At 38.4% G+C, this 19,676-nt stretch overlaps 1 protein-coding gene and 1 non-coding gene across 2 annotated transcripts; both read right to left on the minus strand.

Annotated features, from left to right (window-relative positions):
- Window positions 1-341: 341 nt before the first annotated feature.
- LOC126013457 (sphingolipid delta(4)-desaturase DES1-like) lies at window positions 342-1,643 on the minus strand. Its single transcript, XM_049776572.1, has one exon. It carries the CDS (start codon window positions 1,605-1,607, stop codon window positions 636-638), a length of 972 nt encoding a protein of 323 aa, XP_049632529.1. The 5' UTR covers window positions 1,608-1,643; the 3' UTR covers window positions 342-635.
- Window positions 1,644-9,849: 8,206 nt separating this feature from the next.
- LOC126014703 (small nucleolar RNA SNORA51) lies at window positions 9,850-9,982 on the minus strand. Its single transcript, XR_007497704.1, has one exon. It is a non-coding gene; the product is annotated as a small nucleolar RNA SNORA51 (small nucleolar RNA).
- Between the last annotated feature and the right edge of the window lie 9,694 nt (window positions 9,983-19,676).

Genomic DNA, 19,676 nt, shown 5'->3' on the forward strand with positions numbered 1-19,676 from the left:
TGTATTGTATTCTTGTGTTCCTAGGGTATATCCCTAGGAGTGGAATAGCTCTGTCGAATGGGAGCTCAATTTCCAGTTTTTGGAGGAATCTCCATATCACTTTCCATAGAGTTTGGACTAGATGACATTCCCACCAGCAGTCGATAAGAGTTCCTTTCTCTCCCCATCCCCGCCAGCACTGATTGTTCTCGTTCTTTGTGATATGTGCCAATCTCTGTGGTGTGAGATGGTATCTCATCGTTGTTTTGATTTGCATCTCCCTGATGATTAGTGATGAGGAGCATTTTTTTCATGTGCCTTTTGGCCATTTGTATTTCTTTTTTTTTTTTTTACTATAGTGATTAATCGCTCAGTTTATTAGCTATTTTAATATAGTAAAACCTCATAGCGAAAATAATACAACAGAAATCATTTTTTAAAAGCTTATTGTTATAATAGGGTAAAAATAACCTCCACAATGGTAAAACAAAGAAAATATTTCTTGCTTGGAAAGCTGAAAACTGAGTCAGACTGACTGCATGTTTTAAGTCATATTAAGCTGGAAAGATACGAGAGCGCGTACATAGAAACCGCAGCTAACGATCACTGGTCTTTTTTAATGCAAAAACCTTCTGCTTTATTAAGCAGAACTCCATTCACTCCAGCTCCACCTTTCCTTTTTGGTGCCTCTTTACTCTTGAGAAGGGGCTTATTGTATCATCTGTCACAAAATCATAAAGCACTCTGATCCAGGAATTGTAATGGGGGAGGTTGTCGTAGTATTCAGCTGCTATTTTCCTCACCAGCGGAAGGCTTTTTCCAGGAATGTTAGGGAAGTCATGGTGCTCATTATGGTAGCCCACATTGAAGGTGAGTAGGTTCAGAGGCCCGTAATAGGAGTATGTTTCATGTCCCTTTAAGAACATGTAGTGTTCTGCAATAAAATGTCCAGAAATCGGGTGCAAACCTAGACCGATTAAGGTTGCTGACAACATGTAGATTAAGGATTTAATTCCAAAAACATAGTAAATGATAATGTCAAAAGTGAACTGGATGGTAATATTGATTACTTCCAGGTGAGTAATAGGTTTGGGGTTGATGAAGAGTGGTCGGAAAGCATAAAAGAGAGGCTGAAGAATGACCCAAATGAGCTTTCTGAAAGTGGTACAGAAGAACCAGCCTTCAAAATCGGTTGGAATGTCCACATCAATGCCATTCCCACCAAGATATCGATGATGATCTATGTGGTACCTCTTAAACGAAATTGAATATGGGACGCCTATAGGAAGATTAGCAATTATTCCAAACCAGCGGTTCTGCATAGGCTTAGCGTTGCCAAAGGCACTGTTGTGGGACAACTCGTGGATGGCTAGAGTCAATGAGTGGTTCATGCAGCTGCCGAAGGCATACGTCCAGAACATGAGCCATTTCCAGTCTAGGTCCTTCACTAAGTAAAATGCGAGCAACTGGGTGAGGACCATCCTAGTTATAATCCAAATCAAGTTGGGATCAGGTTTCATTAAGGACTTTATCTCTGGATGCTTTTCCAGGATCTCCCGGCGCCGCGTAGCGTGCGGCTCGTCGGTGTAGACCCACTCGAAGTCCTCCCGCGGGACGCGGTTCCCCATGGCGGCGGCCGCTTCTGGCTCCTTCCCGGCGGCTCCTCAGACACAAGCAGCACCAGCAGCAGCAGCACCCACCGAGGCGGCTGTTCCCGGCTCGTGTCCTGTATTTCTTTCTTTCTTTTTTTTTTTTTTTATCAAAGTGTCTGTTCATTTCTTCTCCCCATTTTTTGATGGGATTAGATGTTTTTTTCTTGTAAAGTTCTGTCAGTGCCTTGTATATTTTGGATATTAGCCCCTTATCTGATGGGTGTTGGATGAATAGTTTCTCCCACATGGTGGATGGCACTTGTATTCTGGGCACTATTTCTTTTGAGGTGCAGAAGCTTCTCAGCTTAATATATTTCCATTTGTTTATCTCTGTTTCCATTTGTTTGGAAAGTGCAGTTTCCTCCTTGAATATGCCTTTAGTCTCAATGTCATGGAGTGTTTTATCTATGTGTTGCTCTATATACCTTATGTATCAGGTCTGATATCAAGGTCTTTAATCCATTTGGATTTTACCTTTGTACATGGTGTTAACTGGGGGTCTATGTTCGCTTTTTTGCAAATGGCTAACCAGTTCTACCAGCACCACTTGTTGAAGAGATTTTCCCTGCTCCACTTAGGATTTCTTGCTCCTTTGTCAAAAATTAGTGTTTGTATGTCTGGGGAATGTTCTCTGAGAACTGAAGCCTATTCCGCTGATCTGAGGGAAAGAGATATCCTTGAGATACTTTTCAGTAAGTAATGCCCTGGATAGCTGGGTAGCTTCATAATTGTTCTTAAAATGAACTCAAAGATTCACACCTCTTTATTTACATAATAAATGCTTTTTGAGTTAAGTGAGCAGCAAATCATTTGAAAACCACCTAAGGTTACTGATGGAAGAGGAAAAATGATGGCTACTGAGAGAATTATTGAACACCTAGGTCTTCCATTTTTAGGCAGTCATATTGGGCTGCTTAATTTCCTTAAAATTCTGAGGAGTTAGGAGAAATGTAGGACTCCATAGGATACATGGACTTCTTAGGAGAATAGGGCAGTACAAATCAGATATTTCCCACCTTTAGTCTTTATATCATTGTGTAGTGTTCTCATATTTAACTCATGTAGAAACTAGAACTTGCCATGGAATTAGTATAAATTGAGTGCAAACTCAAAGTTTCCTTAATCCCTATGTATATGCTCTCAGGCTTTCTTGTTAAGAGTTTATTTAGTTCATAATACAGAAGTTTTCCAGCCTCATTTCCCATATTCCATGATAATTACCCTTATGATAACATGGTTTATATTTAAAGAAATTATAATTAAAAAAGAGTATTGTTAAATTGTTGGTTGAACAACCTCAGAATAAGTATAGAAAGTCCTTTCAGAGTATTTTTGAGGGAGGGCACTTCTCTTATGGGCTTTAAGAAGAGAGATCAACAAGGGTGGGACTTCCTGCTTAGCTGACTAAGTAGTCACACATCATATATGATTTGGTTGGATTTACAGGGGTTGCCTTTCACTTCCAAAATAATTCCATCAGCATGTTGCTCCTTTATTGCTCTTTACCACTTTAGCTCTTCCTCCCTTGGTGTTAAAAGAACTGTAGAACTCCTTTCCTGATCTAAAAGTTGATATGAATTGAAATCATACATTGACATTGAAACTTTAACCTGAATGATTTCATAATATTATCAAATCCTGGAAATAATAGGAATATGATAATGTAAACAAGAATACTACATAATTGTTATATAATAAAAGCCAGCTTAACACAGTAAAATGAGTGAAGGAAAGTGATGGGATTTAAGAAAGGCAGGAGAAGCAGAACTTAAACGAAGTAGCCATGCAGAACAGGAGAAAAAGGGTCAGGAAAGGAAGAAAAGGAAGACTAGAGGGGCTGGAGAGAAAGAGGGCATGGGGCTTGTCTGGCATGCACAGAGTCTGGAGTAACCTCTAAGTACCAGTGGGTATGGCCCCAAAGCCAAAACACAAAAAGAAGGGTGAGCCAGTCTTTACTTACCAGGAAGATTACATTATGTTAGCTCTGTGTCCTCTCTTCATTAATCAAGCAAAAAAGCAGGCAGAAGTAGTCTCATGATTTGAATTTTATGGGTACTTTCTGGTTGCATGGTCATAGGACATGCAGTTTTATCTAAACATACACATTTCAGACAAAGAGAGGACAAAATCAAGGAAACTCATAGAAAACAAGCCAAAACAAAAAGAAATGTGATACCCTAAATTAAGAAATGAGAACTTCGAACTACTTCCTTTCTAAAACATGGAAGTCATAAGTCCAAATATAAATTCTGGTAAAACAATTACAAGAGATCATTTAGAGAGTGCGAAATTTATGTATACTTCAAGTAAAGGATTACTTAGCTTTCTACAGTTTTCTGTTTCCAAATACAGTTTTAAATGGAAAATGGTAGGAAGGGTAAAGGATGTGACCATGAAAAGGTCCTTTCGATATTATTTATGTTCAAGAGCTACTGTTTGCATCTGTGTTGCAGAACTGTTATAGAAATAGACCAAATTTGACAGACAGAAGGCACATGCATCTCCAAAGAGCCAAGGCAAATAAATTCACAGAGACCTGGAAGAAGCTTTAGAATGAATAAACATACACTCGGGGAGAATATAAACCTGCTTTAGTGTTTCTTTTCTTTTGGTCAAATGTGCCTTCAGGGCTAGACAGTTCATGAACGTAATTGATTAAAATATTGGTAAATTCTCTCATGCATAATGCAGGCTCTCCTTCAATCCAGATCCATTAGGATTTGAAGACAGTGCCCTGACTAGAAGGGCTTTTAGGGGATATGGAGATGGTAGCAGTACTGCTTGTCTGCATTTCCCTTCAAATGCAAACCTTTCACCTCAAATGTACTTGACTTAAATACTTTTTAGAAAGTGAGATTAAGTGGTGAAAAGAGCAAGTGAGCGCTAATCCCGGGCTATTGATTCTAGATGGACAGAACAGGCCAAGGCTCATTCAAAGACTGGACGCAAAGGCTCTCATTCTGTACGTTTTTATTTTGTTCCCACTGTGGAAAGAAAATGCAAGAAAGAGAGAAAGGGAAGAAGAGGACCGATTTTTTAGAATAGCAAAGAAAGAATAAACTAGGGTGAAGGAAAAGTCAGATATGTATAAATCCTACCCTTTTCAATGTAATTTACATGTAGAATAAAAGGAAGTGCATTCCTACAGTTGGGTTATTCTAAAGTGGAAGACCATAGATGTAAATTGGCACTTCCAGATTGATTTTGCGATGAATTGGGATCCAAATTTGGTGTAGAGGCAAGGGATAAAACTCAATGGCCCCAGATTTGGACCAGATTACAAAATGTCACTCTGACCTTTGGAAAGGCTAGTCCAAAGGATGTAGGGCTGTGTATCGGGCATAGGATTCTATTCTCCCCAGCTACTGGCACAGTGCCTTCTTCCTGAGGTTTGGTGAGTAGCTACTGGTGCAGATCTGTACCCGGCTCCTAATGAAACTCAGCTGCGTGCATTTTGCCAGGCTTCAGCATTTAGAAATCCGTGATTGGAGTGGGAGACTTTCAGGACCTCCGCCCATATAGAACTGGGAAAGAAACTGATATAGCTCTGCAAACCGACTTTCCATTTTAATGAGTGCTCTGAGAGAGAAGCAGCTGCGAAAGCATTTATTTTACAGAGAATACCAGGAACCAACTAGAAATACATTCATAAGGAAAACACAGTAATTAATTTGTCACTGAAACCTGAGGGGTCCGGTTCCACTTATAGGTGATAATGAATGTTTTGCATGTAATTAGCAAGAATAATTAGCACATTCCTGGTAACAAATAGACTGACTGGTACTCTGCAAACAAAATTAATTGTTGTGCTAACAGAGGCAATTGTGTCTCTTTATTGTCTGAGAATGTCCCTTATTTGCACTAATACCTACTTTAGACCTCTGCGACTTTGTGCGGCTATGAAGGAGATTCTATAAAATTGTTCCTCTCCCATCTGCTTCTCAAAAATTTGGGACCACCAGGGGACTTGTTTATCAAAACTTGTTAAACAATTTGTAATCTTTAACATGTGTTTTACTGTATTAACAGGTGAACCGTTCAAATCAACTTACTGGTTAAGCCAGGAAAACTCTAATCAATCAAATGTTGACATTTTTAACATTTTAACTGGAAACTTTCCCCTTCTTCTCCACCACCCTCCCCCGCAAAAACTAAACAACTAACAATAACAACAAAAAAATCCAGCCAACCAACCAAGCAAACACCCCCCCAAAAAACAAAAAAACAACAAAAACAACATGCCTTGAAATAAATAAAGCTCTAAGTTTGGTTCTCCAGGCATCCTGAAGTGGTTTGTGCTGTCTGTACCTCTATGACAGTTTCTAGGCTAGGTTTGGTACAACATGACAATGTCCCCAAACAGTAGGTTTCTTTTCCTCTTGCTATGCAATATGGCTCTCAAATACCTAAAGATTAAGACATGGGAAAATCATTTCCATGAACTTTATCCTCGTCTTAGGACATTTGTAGAAGCTGATGCTGTCATCTGCTTTAAAGGCCCTCTCACCCTGTCCAGTGGGAGCTCAGTGATGGTGCTAGTCAAAAGATTTGAAAACAAGCACTAATCTGGCTTTCTGTGAGGAACAGGATAGAGAGGCTACTTTGCTTTTTTTTTTTTTTTTTGCGGGGGGGGGGGGGGAGATATGGTGGTGTCTGGGGGCTCAAACAGTGTTCAAGGGATTCTGGGAATCACTTTTAGAAATACTCAACTCCGTGCAGCTCCAGTCCAGGAGACTGACTAACCAGGTGGTACCAGAAATCAAACCTAGTACCTCAACTTACCAGGCACAAGGTCCAGCTTTTTGAGTTGTCTCTCTGGCCCTGAGGCCACTTATTATTTCAGCAGTCATGCATGGCTTACTTTTCCTTCTAGAACTGGCATGCCTCTGGATTTCTGCAGCTCCATTTTCTCCTAATTGTCTTTTGGTCTCTTTTGGTCCTTTCCCAGGTCTCTCAGTTCCTATACTGCTCTTGGAGACCTTCTCTTCCCAGCCTTGGCCAGGATCTTTTTAGCAGCAAAGATGGATGACATCATAACTTGCTTTCCATTTCCTCTCATAGTTTCCAACTTTGCACTGAGTTTTTTCAGTTCAGACATACCACTTACCTCTCAATTAGCCAAAACTTCTCTAGTTGTAGAGAAAACCTGTTCTTTTTCTTTTTTTTCCCCAGAAATTTTCTATTGTTGTTTTCTTTTTGTTGTTGTTGTTGTTGTTTTTGGGCCACACCCGCTGACACTCAGGGGTTACTCCTGGCTATGTGCTCAGAAATCACTCCTGGCTTGGGGACTCCTTGGGATTGAACCTCAGTCTGTCCTAGGTTAGTGCTTGCAAGGTAGACGCCTTACAGCTTGCACCACTGCTCCGGCTTCCTGTTGTTGTTTTTCAAACTACTGTTTTATTAGTCATGAAGTCTGGAAGAAATCCCTGGGTAATTCTTGTTTTCTCCATTTCACCCAATTTCTATGTTTTATCCTGAATAAGTTTGAATACTCATTTTGTTCCATCTCTCATTCGGACTGTCATTTCCCTACTTAAGTTGTCCTTGTGACATTTCTCTGAGTCTAGGTGCTTCTGCTCATCTTGATCATCCTAAAAACCTCCGATGTATTGTGTCATTCCCTGGCTGCTTAAAGTCCACAGCCCCAAGGCCTTCACTTGCTATTCAGCATTCTTCAAGTTTTGGTCCCAGTAGTTCCTGTGTATAAATATGCTCTATCTATAAAAGCTACTTGTAGACAAACTTTGCACAATCGGACTCCAGGAAATTTCTTAGCCTTCCATGCCCTCTTCCCTTCCTTCTCTCAGCAAAACCTACCCATTTCCCCAAAGCCTTGTCCTACTTTCCCTACAAAGATACTTTCTTGACCACTATAAACTGACAAACAGTTCTTATCTAGACCCTCCCTCTCCTGATCTCTCTACAAGAATTTTATATATTTTGCCCACTGCAGAAACTGTTTCTGCATGTATTTCTTGTCTCTTTAAATAATTTTTTTTCAAGGCCAGGAACAGCTCTATTTAAAATTTATTGATAAATCAGGTTTATATTGATCATGCTTTGCATTTAGTTCAAAACTAATTTATTTTTATCACTTAAGTTATCCCGTTGTTCGCATCTGTCTTAGATTTATTCTATAAAAGGTAAGCCAGTGCAGGGAAAGGAAGCTGTACTTTGCATGCACAGAAGTTCTGCAACTTGCTGGAAGTTTCTATAGGTCCTTGATCCAGAGAGAAACACAGGCTTGAAAGGGATAAAGACATGCTGGTGAGTGCAGTTTCTAGTTCTTTCCAGTTGCTGACTTAGCTCAGTGATTGGGAAAAATGCCTTGCTTTTCTGAACCTTGTTTTTTCATTTGCAAAAATCCATTCATTCACCCACTAGTACTCATTAAAGAATTGCAAATTTTTGTTTTGTTTTGGGGCCACACCCAACAGTGTACAGGGCTTACTCCCTCTTCTGTGCTCCGGAGTTACTCCTGATGGACACATGGGACCATAGTGGTGCCTAGGGTAGAACCTGCTTGGCTGCATGCAAGGCAAACACCATCCCCATTATACTATCTGTTGGGACCAGCAAAATATTTTTTTTTATTAAGGAGTTTTTATATAATCAATCTCATGTGGCTATATCTATATTCCAGTGGATAGTAATATTACCTTATTCTAAAATGAATTCTATTATATCTCAGAGAGAAAATTACCTTAGAATCCACTCTAGTAATCATTAATTTTTCAGTACCAAACAAAGTTAATTTTGGGTCAGTTATTTCCCTTTCATTTCTTTCTTTTTGTGTGTGACTTGGTTGAAATTTGGGACTTTAAACATGTGAGGCAAGAGCTTGACCTAATCTTTATTTATTTATTTATTTATTTATTAACAAATGATGATGTAGAAAAAGGGTCAGTACTTTCCAAGTGATTTAGCAAGGCTTTAAATGATTATTACTTTCCCTTGATTCTCCTTACAAGAATCTGAAGTTTTAGGAGGTGATACAATATTGTGTGTGTGTGTGTGTGTGTGTGTGTGTGTGTGTGTGTGTGTGTGTATTGTGGGTGTATGTATGTGTAAATTTCCTGCTTTGGCTGCTAATCTTCTGACCATTTAGCATTTCTCTTATGCAAAAGCACTCTAAGTATTTTGCAATTAGATAGTTTGATATTGGCCAGTTTTTCATTGATGTCACATATATCCTCAGGATTCCCACTAATCTGGCTGATCACATGCAATTTGGGAAAAAATGAATTGATTGTAATGAAATTGTGTTCTTTTGAAGTTAGGAGGGGAATGGCTATTCTAACATGAAGAAAATTGTATAAAACCAAAATAGTGGAAGTATAAAGATTAACCGAAGATCACTTTGTTCTGTAGACAAACTGATTTTAGCTTTCAATTGGGTCTTTAACTTCAAAATTAGAAGTTACTCCTTGCTTCCTAACATGGTTGAAATTTACATTTACAGACTTCTCTCATTCTTATTTGCAATCCTTACTAATTGAGAACGTGACATTGAATTCTTTTTTTTTTTTTTTTTTTTTTTTTTTTGGTTTTTGGGTCACACCCAGTGGTGCTCAGGGGTTAGTCCTGGCTGTCTGCTCAGAAATAGCTCCTGGCAGGCACGGGGGACCATATGGGACACCGGGATTCGAACCAACCACCTTTGATCCTGGATTCGCTGCTTGCAAGGCAAACGCCGCTGTGCTATCTCTCCGGGCCCGACATTGAATTCTTAAGGCAACTATGCTTGACTAAAACTTTAAGCAATTACTTACCACTTTAAATTTTTTTTTTTTGTAGTAAGAATGGTAAAAGAAGAAAGCACCTGCCTTACAGAGAATAATCTCAAATTGGTTTTCTGTGGGGTTCAGAAAAAGAATGCACATGTTTGGTTAGATATTTTTAAATAAGCAAAAGGAATTTATAAGTATCTTGAATACATATGCAGATATATTTATTAGCATTTAGAATCTTTATGGTTAGATAAAATTGTAGGTCTAGGAATGCTTCCAGTTTGATTTGCTGGTCACCATTTTTAAATTTTTTTTTTTTGGGTCACACCCTGCAGCGCTCAGGGGTTACTCCTGGCTCTACGCTCAGAAATTGCTCCTGGCAGGCTCCGGGGACCTTATGGTATGCCGGGATTCAAACCACCGTCCTTCTGCATGCAAGGGAAATGCCTTACCTCCATGCTATCTCTCTAGCCCCTGGTCACCAATTTTTTTGTCCCCCAATTCACAATACAGACCAGGCAAAAGACCTGAGTTGAGGTGTATATGGGGTGCATTTACTGTACCTCCTCTTTCTATACAGTCAGTGTAAAGAACACAGCCTGTGGTAAGAATTGTGAGGCCTTATCTTTTCTTTTCTTTTTGATTTAACTACTGCAACATTCCCATGGCCAATATCCCAAGTGTCCTTCCTCCCCATGGTCACCATTGTTTTTGTTTTTTTGGCTTTTGGGCCACACCCGGCGGTGCTCAGGGGTTACTCCTGGCTGTCTGCTCAGAAATAGCTCCTGGCAGGCACGGGGGACCGTATGGGACACCGGGATTCGAACCAACCACCTTTGGTCCTGGATCGGCTGCTTGCAAGGCAAACGCCGCTGTGTTATCTCTCTGGGCCCAGGTCACCATTTTTTAATGAACAACTTCATTTGGACTTTTCTCCCATTTATTCTTAGTCACACCCACATCTTCCAGTGCAAGGCAGTTGAATGTAATGAGCTACCCTCAATGTATTAAAAAGGATGCCTCCAGCTTCTCTGGACTGTTTTCCAGTTAGAATTATTATACAAGCACAACAAAAATTCTGCCACATGATCAATAGAAATGCAAATGACTCAATTTCACAGTTGAAATTTTGTGTTAGAAGATACTAAGGAGTTTAGGCAATTGAGAATTTGGTCAGCTGAGCATAGTATCAATATATTCAGGGGTATCTGAGTTCTGTCCTTCAGAATTCTGAAGCATTTTAAAATCAGGAACATCTGAAAGTACATGGAATGATTCTGATGACTCTTATTCTCCATTTTGCATTATTTCTTTACTTATATTCAGAATTTGTTAAGGAACACAGTGATCCATGATGGAAGAATATTACTTGGAGAGGTAAAACAATTAGGACGAGGACTGTCTTTTTTAAGTGCATTTGAAATAAAGGGCAAATGTCTTTCCTGTTCTAGAAGTTTGTTGATGCTAAGGAATTCTGGTTTTACTAAATAATCCTTCATGCAAATTTTTTGATAATATTACTTTTCAGTCAGAGCACTTTCTGCACATAGGGGGTCCATTGTTCTTCCCATCCAAGTTACATATGAATATAGCTTTTCAGTATGTGAATCCTTGCTATAATGTAATGGAGCAAGTGTGCTTTTGGGTTAAGAACATAATCACAGACCTCTCCTTGTTGCCCTCCCACACTCCATCTGTACTCTTCGTCCCCCAGCCCAAACAGCATCTTGAACTTTACTTACTAGTTTGACTTGCTCTGAACCAGAACCATGAACGCAGAGAATGATTTTAAGGTTGAGTAATTATGTCTCCAGGTGTTTGACATTTAAACCTTGAAACTGAAACAGGAGTCTGTTCTCTCTGTATCCACTTATGATGAATGCCCTTGAAATAGTTCACTTAAATACTCTGTTGTACGTAGCCAGTTTGCTGTGGACATCATTAGGAAATGAAAAAAAGGGAGTCTTTCTTCATTAATAATTGGGAGGGCAGCCAGTCACTGGAAGCAGAAAGGTTTTCTTTTGAACTTGTTTGGTTTGATTGCCGCTCTCCCCCCCCCCCACCTAATTCCCTCCCCCTGTTCCTCTCCAAGTCAGAGTAGAAACTGGTGGAACTCAAGCACCGTGATGTCCTTTGTTTTTAAGTTGCCCATATGTGGTTGCTATTTGGGAATAAACTTCTTTAAAACATTTAGATACTGTCATAGTTATGATGGTTTTTGGAGTAGACCTCTTTGAAGCTTCTTAATATCCCAAAGGAATAAATATATTCCTTGAATCTTGGCATATATTGTTACACTAATGGACAATTCTATCATAGTAAATGACCTAAAACATTTTTAGCAAGATTAAAAAATATTTTTATAATGGGGCCAGAGCAGTGGCGCAAGTGGTAAGGCGTCTGCATTGCCAGTGCTAGCCTAAGACAGACTGCGGTTCCATTCCCCGGCATCCCATATGGTCCCCCAAGCCAGGAGCGATTTCTGAGCACATAGCCAGGAGTAGCCCCTGAGTGTCTCCAGGTGTGGCCCAAAAACCAAAAAAAAAATTATAATAAGTCTAATGACATTGTTACTTGGTGAATCTGTTTCATTGATCTAAAATATATTATTTATATGTTTTGCAAAGGTCTGGGTCACCTCTACACTTATATATGTTGTATATGAGGGTTTGTATGGGAATGCAGGAGTTATTTACTGTTTATTTTTTGTGAAAGATGGGAACAAATTGGAAAGAAAATCCTGAAACTTCACCACAATAAATTTAGAAAAAAATTGATTTAGCTATTAGAGAAATCTATAGGCATGAATCTGTAAATTGACTAGGCATTGAAATGGTTTCATAAGCCAAGTGTGGAGATTACCTGACCCACTCAGTGGTCCTAGGGGAGACTATGTGGTGTCATGGATAGACCTGGGGTTGGCAACATGCAGGCCAAGTATCTTAATTCTTAAGACTATTGCCTCTTGAGGGCTTTTTTAAAAAGAAAGTTCTCAATTGATGTTTTACATTCAACTCTTAGATTTCATTTTGTGTTTGATGAGCTACTTCTCCTTTTATGTAACATTATAGTTAAATTTATTAATTCCATATAAGTATTCTTTTGTTAGGAGAAAGACTCTTGGCATAGATGCAACCTTCCAATCTTCTACACATTTTATAAATTGTTCAGAAATTTAAACAAAGGTTTCCAAGACTATATACTCTCTTAAGAGGGCTGACCCTCTGGATTACTCAATCATTTTCCACCTCCCCTCTTGCCAGTACATGCATTTGAACAAGTTTTCCCACACAAAATCCAGGGAAATATAGCAAAAATCTATATGTAGCTTTGTATTCAACTATACTACCAAGAGAAGTAGTAAAAAGAGGCAAAAAGTTCAACTATTTTAGTTTTATGATTGGCTTGGAAAAATCTTAGAAAAGCAAGGAATGCTGTATATGAGCATAAAAACAATCAGTTAATTCAGAAAGATGTTGTGGTATGTTCTACAAGTGTTGATTTCTTTGTGCCAAAGATTTCCTATTCAAATTTAATAGTATTCAATGGTTTACATAAAAATGTGTTTTTTATTACATAACTATATTTTTACCATAAGCATAACATAATAATGTAATACAACGTTTCATTGTCTGTTTAGAGAGAGCATATTTTATAGTTATAAAATTACAATCACCATATTCTCAAGGTGCACAAATGAATTCATTACTCAAGATAGATTCAATGATAGCATACTATTTGAATAATATAACCCCTTAAGAATATACTTAATTTCTAAAAATAAATTCAACATTGATTAGGCTGATTTTCATGTTTATAAATTGGTAAGAGGGGTCAGAGCTGAAATACAGTAGATAGGGTGCTTGCCTTGCAGATGGCCAACCTGGGTTTGATTCTTGGCATCCCTATACCACTCAGGAGTGATTCTTGAGCTTAGTTAGTGCCAGGAGTAAGACCTGAGCACCACCCGGGGTGCCCCTCCACCCCAAATAACAACAACAAAATTGGGAAGAGTACAAGAAATGTAAACATAGAATTAAAGCAAATCTGAGAGTAATGATATTTAATTGTTAATGGCTATGTTCACATAATTGTAGACATGTTTTTCATGTGCATTGTGTAAATGTCTGTGCTATGTACATGTGCCACCAACATACATAGGTGGATTTTTATATAAACAGACATTTTGCACAAATATGCCATGTATGCACATTTTTGAACTTTGTGCATAAATGATGAAATGCATGACTACGAACCATGCACTCATATGATATATACATTAATTTATTGTGAGAACATGTATTTGATGTGCACACGTCTATGACTTGTATACAAAGGTTCCTGTATGTGATGTATATGTGATGCTTTTGGTGTGCATGTGGTATATATTTGAATGCAAATATTTGGAAGGTGTGTATGTATATGGATCAGGGGCATAATTTGTGCCATAGTATATGTATATGTATATATATGCATATGTGTTTATGTGTCTGAATTGTGTAGCCAGAAACAATGTGAATTTAGGTATTTGCTCTGGCAAGGGACTCTGCTTCCAGCATCAGTATTTTGACATTCTCTAAAAGAGAAACTTTATTGCCCGAGGGCTGCTAATTGCACAGATCACATTTTTCTCTCTGGATTTCTTATGATATTACCGGTGACACACAGCATTAATGTCCAAACTTTGAAAAGTATTTTTTTTTTTTACTGAGACAAATGCATATACAGCTGTTTTTGGATACAGATGTTCTCTCATGGTAACTGTTGACTTCCAGCAAGATATCCTGGAGGGACATGAAAAACTAGGAGGAAATGGATACCAAGGAAATAAGCATTCCCTAGCCAGTCTTCCTGTGTTTCACCCGAGGCCCCTTAAACCTCATCTGCCTGGTTTGGTCCCTTAGGTTTTGTTCATTTCCCTCTGTTTTTCTTGACCTTCTTACTGTTTTATTTTGACTCATTCATTTCTCAAATTCAAGAGGTTTCACAATATAAAAACTGCCATAGCTTCCTCCACCACATTAATAATCATTTCTCTACATGTCAGGTACTGATACAAGCATTTAATTATGTTACATATTTTATTTCAGACTCTCACAATAAGCAATAATTTAATGATAATGAAGTAGCAAGATAATGACATTTTTTTTGTCTCAATTCTGTTGCTTTGGAAAGCAAAGTTCAGCTTAAGTATTTGCCCAAGATCACATGGATATTGGACAGAAGATTAAGGTCAAACTAAGTCCTGCCTTCTGCCTTCATCCCATACTATCCCATCTTAGTCTCTACACACTTTCAGCATTTATATTATTGATTATATATATTGTTTTTATCATTGATTATATTCTACTGTTTAGAAATATATACTACAATAAATGTTTCTTTCTCTGTTTTATTCATTTATTGCTTTTTGGATCTGTGTTCCAAAGCCAAATCTGGAGACGCTTAGGTTCCTTCAGGCCTCTGCCAAACATTCTAGAGAATCAGGTGGTGCTGGGGTAGTAGAACTGGGGTCAACCATATACAAGACAACCATCATGACCTCTGTCTTGGCCCTCTAGCCTACTTTGTTTCTTAGTAAAGAATGAAACTACCCTTCTCTTCACTATTGAGTTTATCTAATTAAATTTCCTTCCTTCCTTCCTTCCTTCCTTCCTTCCTTCCTTCCTTCCTTCCTTCCTTCCTTCCTTCCTTCCTTCCTTCCTTCCTTCCTTCCTTCCTTCCTTCCTTCCTTCCTTCCTTCCTTCCTTCCTTCCTTCCCTCTTTTTAACAAGTTTTCCCACTAGGGGTTTCTCAGGTTTTCAAATTACCTAAATATCCTGATTATAATTTCTTTTTGCAAAGAGAACTTTTGTTTGATACACCATTTCACCCTTGAAGAAAATGAAGATATTCATGTTCTTCATTTTCTATGAGAGTATAAGCTCTTGTTTTTCTTGAAGCTATCCTACTAGTGAGCTCAAGAAGTCTGCTGACTAATTATGGATGGTCTAGGTTTTCTTAAGATGTTTCTCATCCAAGGTTGTCTATAACATCACCTGGAGGCATTCCTGTACCAGCGAAGACCCTACAGCTGCTCTGACATCGATCTACTCAAAAGAGACACCCCTTAACACTGAGAAGACAACAAGAACAATGACCTGCTTACTGGACAGGGCTTGCTGTATTGCCCCTTAATTGTGAGGTTTGTCTATAACATCACCTGGAAGCAATCCTCTACCACGGAAGACCCTACCACTGCTCAGACATCGTCCTGCTGAAAAGAGACTTCCCTTAACACTGAGAAGACTTAACAACAACAACCTGCTTACAGGACAGGGCTTCCTGCATTGCCCTTTCATGGTGAGGTGAAACGAGAAGACACTCCACATCATGACTTCAATGTAGGACATGCAGATTCCAGAATCTTTAATACAGAAACATGATATCAACAACAGAGACTGTGTGAAAAGTGTGTTGGCACTACGGACAATGTCTTGGATCGGACGAAAACTTGCCTGAGGCCTAGAGCTGGTCTTATGCCAGGAAACTTCAGGGGTAGGATCTCTTTGTATTTAGGCCAAGGTTATTCCTTTCCATGCCTCTCATATTTTGGTGGGCCTATGCAAACAACAATTGCCACTCTAACACCGTTTTTACTGTTTTTACTCCTTTGACTCTAATCCTTAAAACGTACCCACTTAAAATTTGAGGTTAACTTAGCTAATATGTATGTACATGGAAATGTAAAAAATACTATGCCTCTAATGTTTAAGGAGTTACGTAAATTTTATGGCTTTAAATTTCCTTGTGTGCTGTTAAGAAATATTATAATGTGCTACAATCTGGGGACTTGAGGGAAAAAGTAATTGCACATGGATTCTGTTTTATTTATCTTAACTTTCTTTGGCTGAAAGTTCAAAGTTAAGATATCAGCAAGGGGACTTCTTCTGAGAATTATGTTATGGGTGATTGTCCTTCCACTGTAACTTTACCTTGTCCTCTTTCTTTGCATCTTTTGTTCTCATAATTCAAAATAAAAAAATTAAAAAAAAGATGTTTCTGAGATATTTTCTCTGTCCTTAAAGTTGATACTACTTTGAATATTTTTGGAGGACACACATGGTGATGGTCAGGGTTTACTCTTGGCTTGAAACTCAGAAATCATACTTGTGGGCACAGGGGACTATATGTAATGTCAGAGATTGAACCTGGGTAGGCTTCATACAAGACAAGAAACTTAATCACTGTACTCTCTCTCCAGATCCCCTAGTTCAATAATTAAAAATAATTGTACTTTACTTTTGTTAATACTCTTAGTATTCTCTGTGCATTAACACATAGCTGATTATAGAAGAAAATACTCAACAATCACATCCTTATCTATGTACAATGTAATAGATCTATTCTTTATTACTATTTTTTTTATTACTATTTTTTGAGGACACACCTAGCACTGCTCAGGAATCACTCTGGCAGGGCTCATGAAACCATATGTGATGCCAGGGATAGAACATGGGTATGACTGTATAAGCGAGGTACCCTACCACTGCACTGTTTCTCTGATTCAATTTTTTCTCTTATTTCATTTTACATTTTTATATTTTTTCTTTTTCTTTTTTTCCTATTGGGTCATGCACAGCAGTGTTCAGGACTTACTCCTATCTCTGTTCTCAGGAGTTACTCATGGCAGATGTGATGCTGGGGATTGAGTCCAGGTCAGTCTTGCAAGGCAAGCACCTTACCCTGCTACACTAGGTCTTACGAATACTTTTTTTCTTTTTTGCATTTGGGCCATACTTGCTGTAGTCAGGGATGACTTCTGGTTTTGTGATCAGGGATTAATCCTGGTGGAGCTCAGGGAACATATATGGTGCCAGGGATTGAACTGAGTTGGCAGTATGCAAGGCAACTACCCTACCCACTGTACTTTCCCTTCACCCCTATATTTTATTCTTGAAATTTTACCTGACTCATATTAGAACTTCTCATTTCTTCCTCTACATCTCACAACTTTTCACATTTTCTTTCCTTGTTCTCTGTAGTATGTATTAGTAATTTATTCAATCTAATCTTCTTGCCTAGCCGAGGCCTGTGTTTTGTTTTCTAGAGTTTCTCCCCTCCTTCTCCCTGCAGTTCTACTTTCTTATTATCCCACTTGTGATTTTCCTCTTACATTTTAACCTTTAAGCTTCACTGGCATGTATATATGTGTGAGGCTGAGAATGTTGAAATAAATGCAGCTGTTCTTACTTCAATAATCAGGCATGTGAATACTGGCCCAGATTTTCATCCTATGTAACTCCATGGGAACTCTCCCAAGGCATGATTCAGATGACTGACCTTAAACAACCACCTCACTGTTCATCCATCAATCATTCACAAATCCATCTGTTTCTGAGTAGGTTACTGCAATTGCACTGAAATACCTAGCATCCGAAGTCTCTGGGGAAATGTGTCGCAAGCCTCATCAGTGGTAATTTTCTTGAAGAAAATGTTACTACAGAAAAGAAGCCTTTCATAATAAATAGTAAATACAACTGCCATCATCTGTACTTGCCTCAACAAAACCAGGGGCAATGATTTTGACTGTATATACAGTCAAAATAGTATTTTTCCAACAAGAATCTTTTTTCTTGAGATGAAAAAAAAAATCCATAGTTTTCATCTGTTCATTCCTTGACCATAAATGTACTGTAACTTTTGCTTTGCTGAGTTACTGTTCTTACTTTTGGTTGATGAGTTACTGGATTGTTTCCTTCCATAAAATCTGTGTATTTTCATTCAGAGAATGTCACTGGATAGAGCTATTTAGAAATGTTTTATAATATGTGAACTTATGTTTGTGTGTGTATGTTGGTTAGTTCTTGTAGAGGACACAAGAAGAATAAAAATGATGTCGTTGATATTTTCAACTTTAATGATTATGCCATTTCTATTACATTTATTATTATTGTTATTATTATTGTTGTTTTGGGCTCACACTCGGCAGTGCTTAGGGCTAAGTCCTTGCTCTGTGCTCAGAAAAATCACTCCCAGAGATGCTCAGAAGACCATTTATGGTTATGGAGATTTCAACTAGGATCTGTTCTATTGCAAGAGAAAAACTTACCCCCTTGTACTCTCTTTCATCCCTAAAGTTCTATTTGAAAAGAAAATATATCTTCAATTTCAATCTCAATACCAGCAACCACCCTTAGAGGACCAGATCTACTACCTCTACAGGTGCTGCTGATTGCTCTTCCTCTTTATACCCTGAACCATGTGATAACTTATACACCCCGTTACCATTTAAAATTATTTTTGACTTCAAGATAATATTTAATTTGTATCAAGATTGGCTTATCCGGGCGCTAACCTAAGATAGATCATGGTTCAATCCCCCGGCATCCCATTTGGTCCCCCAAGCCAGGAGCAATTTCTCAGCGCATCGCCAAGAGTAACCGGATGTGGCCCCAAAACCAAAACAAAAAAATAATTGGCTTATCCATTGTTAACATATGAATAGCACCTGGAACCTACCATATATTACGTATGCATTGAAAATATTTTAATATGCAAAATTATGCATTTTTAATTACTATTTGGCATTGGCTCTAGTGTGATACTCGTGGATACTCAAACCTTTCGAGTTAATGTCTAGCTCTTCCTCATAATCCACTTTCTGTAGGGAAGTTTTTACATGCATCTTTTTTAATAAAATAGTAATGCTATTTATTTTCAAATCCTATTGAGTTTCAGGTGCTATGTTTTAAATTACCTTTATGGAGGTTGTTTGTTTTTGGTTTAGAGGCTAATCTGTTGGTGTTCAAAGACTATTGCTAGGGGAATGTGGTGGTGCTCAGTAAATTATGTGGTTCTGGGCATTGAACTCAGGTCTCCTGGATGCATTTTGAGATCTGAAAGTACAAAATCAAAATAACTATCACTTCTTGTAATTAATTTCACTTTGATTTATCTATTTAGTTATTTCCATCCCTTTCTTGTTTTTATGATCAGAGGTTGCATATATACCTACCATTACATTTTTGTTTGTTTGGGGGCCATGTGCAGCTGTATTTGGGGATTATTCCTGGCTCTGTGCTCAGAAATCACTCCTAATGGTCTCCAGGAAATCATATGGGATGTCAACCATGAATCCAAGTCAGCTGTGTGTCAAACAAGCAACCTACTCACTTTACTATTGCCCCAGCTCCTCCCTTTTAGACATAACTGGTGATTCTTAAGGGTTATTCCTGGCTCTGCACTCAGGAATCACTCTTGGTGGTGCTCAGGGGACTATATGGATGCTGGGGATTGACTTGAGTCAGCATCATGCTAGGCAATCATTGGACCC

The sequence above is a fragment of the Suncus etruscus genome, chromosome 7 (assembly GCF_024139225.1).
Source record: "Suncus etruscus isolate mSunEtr1 chromosome 7, mSunEtr1.pri.cur, whole genome shotgun sequence".
Classification (NCBI taxonomy): domain Eukaryota; kingdom Metazoa; phylum Chordata; class Mammalia; order Eulipotyphla; family Soricidae; genus Suncus; species Suncus etruscus.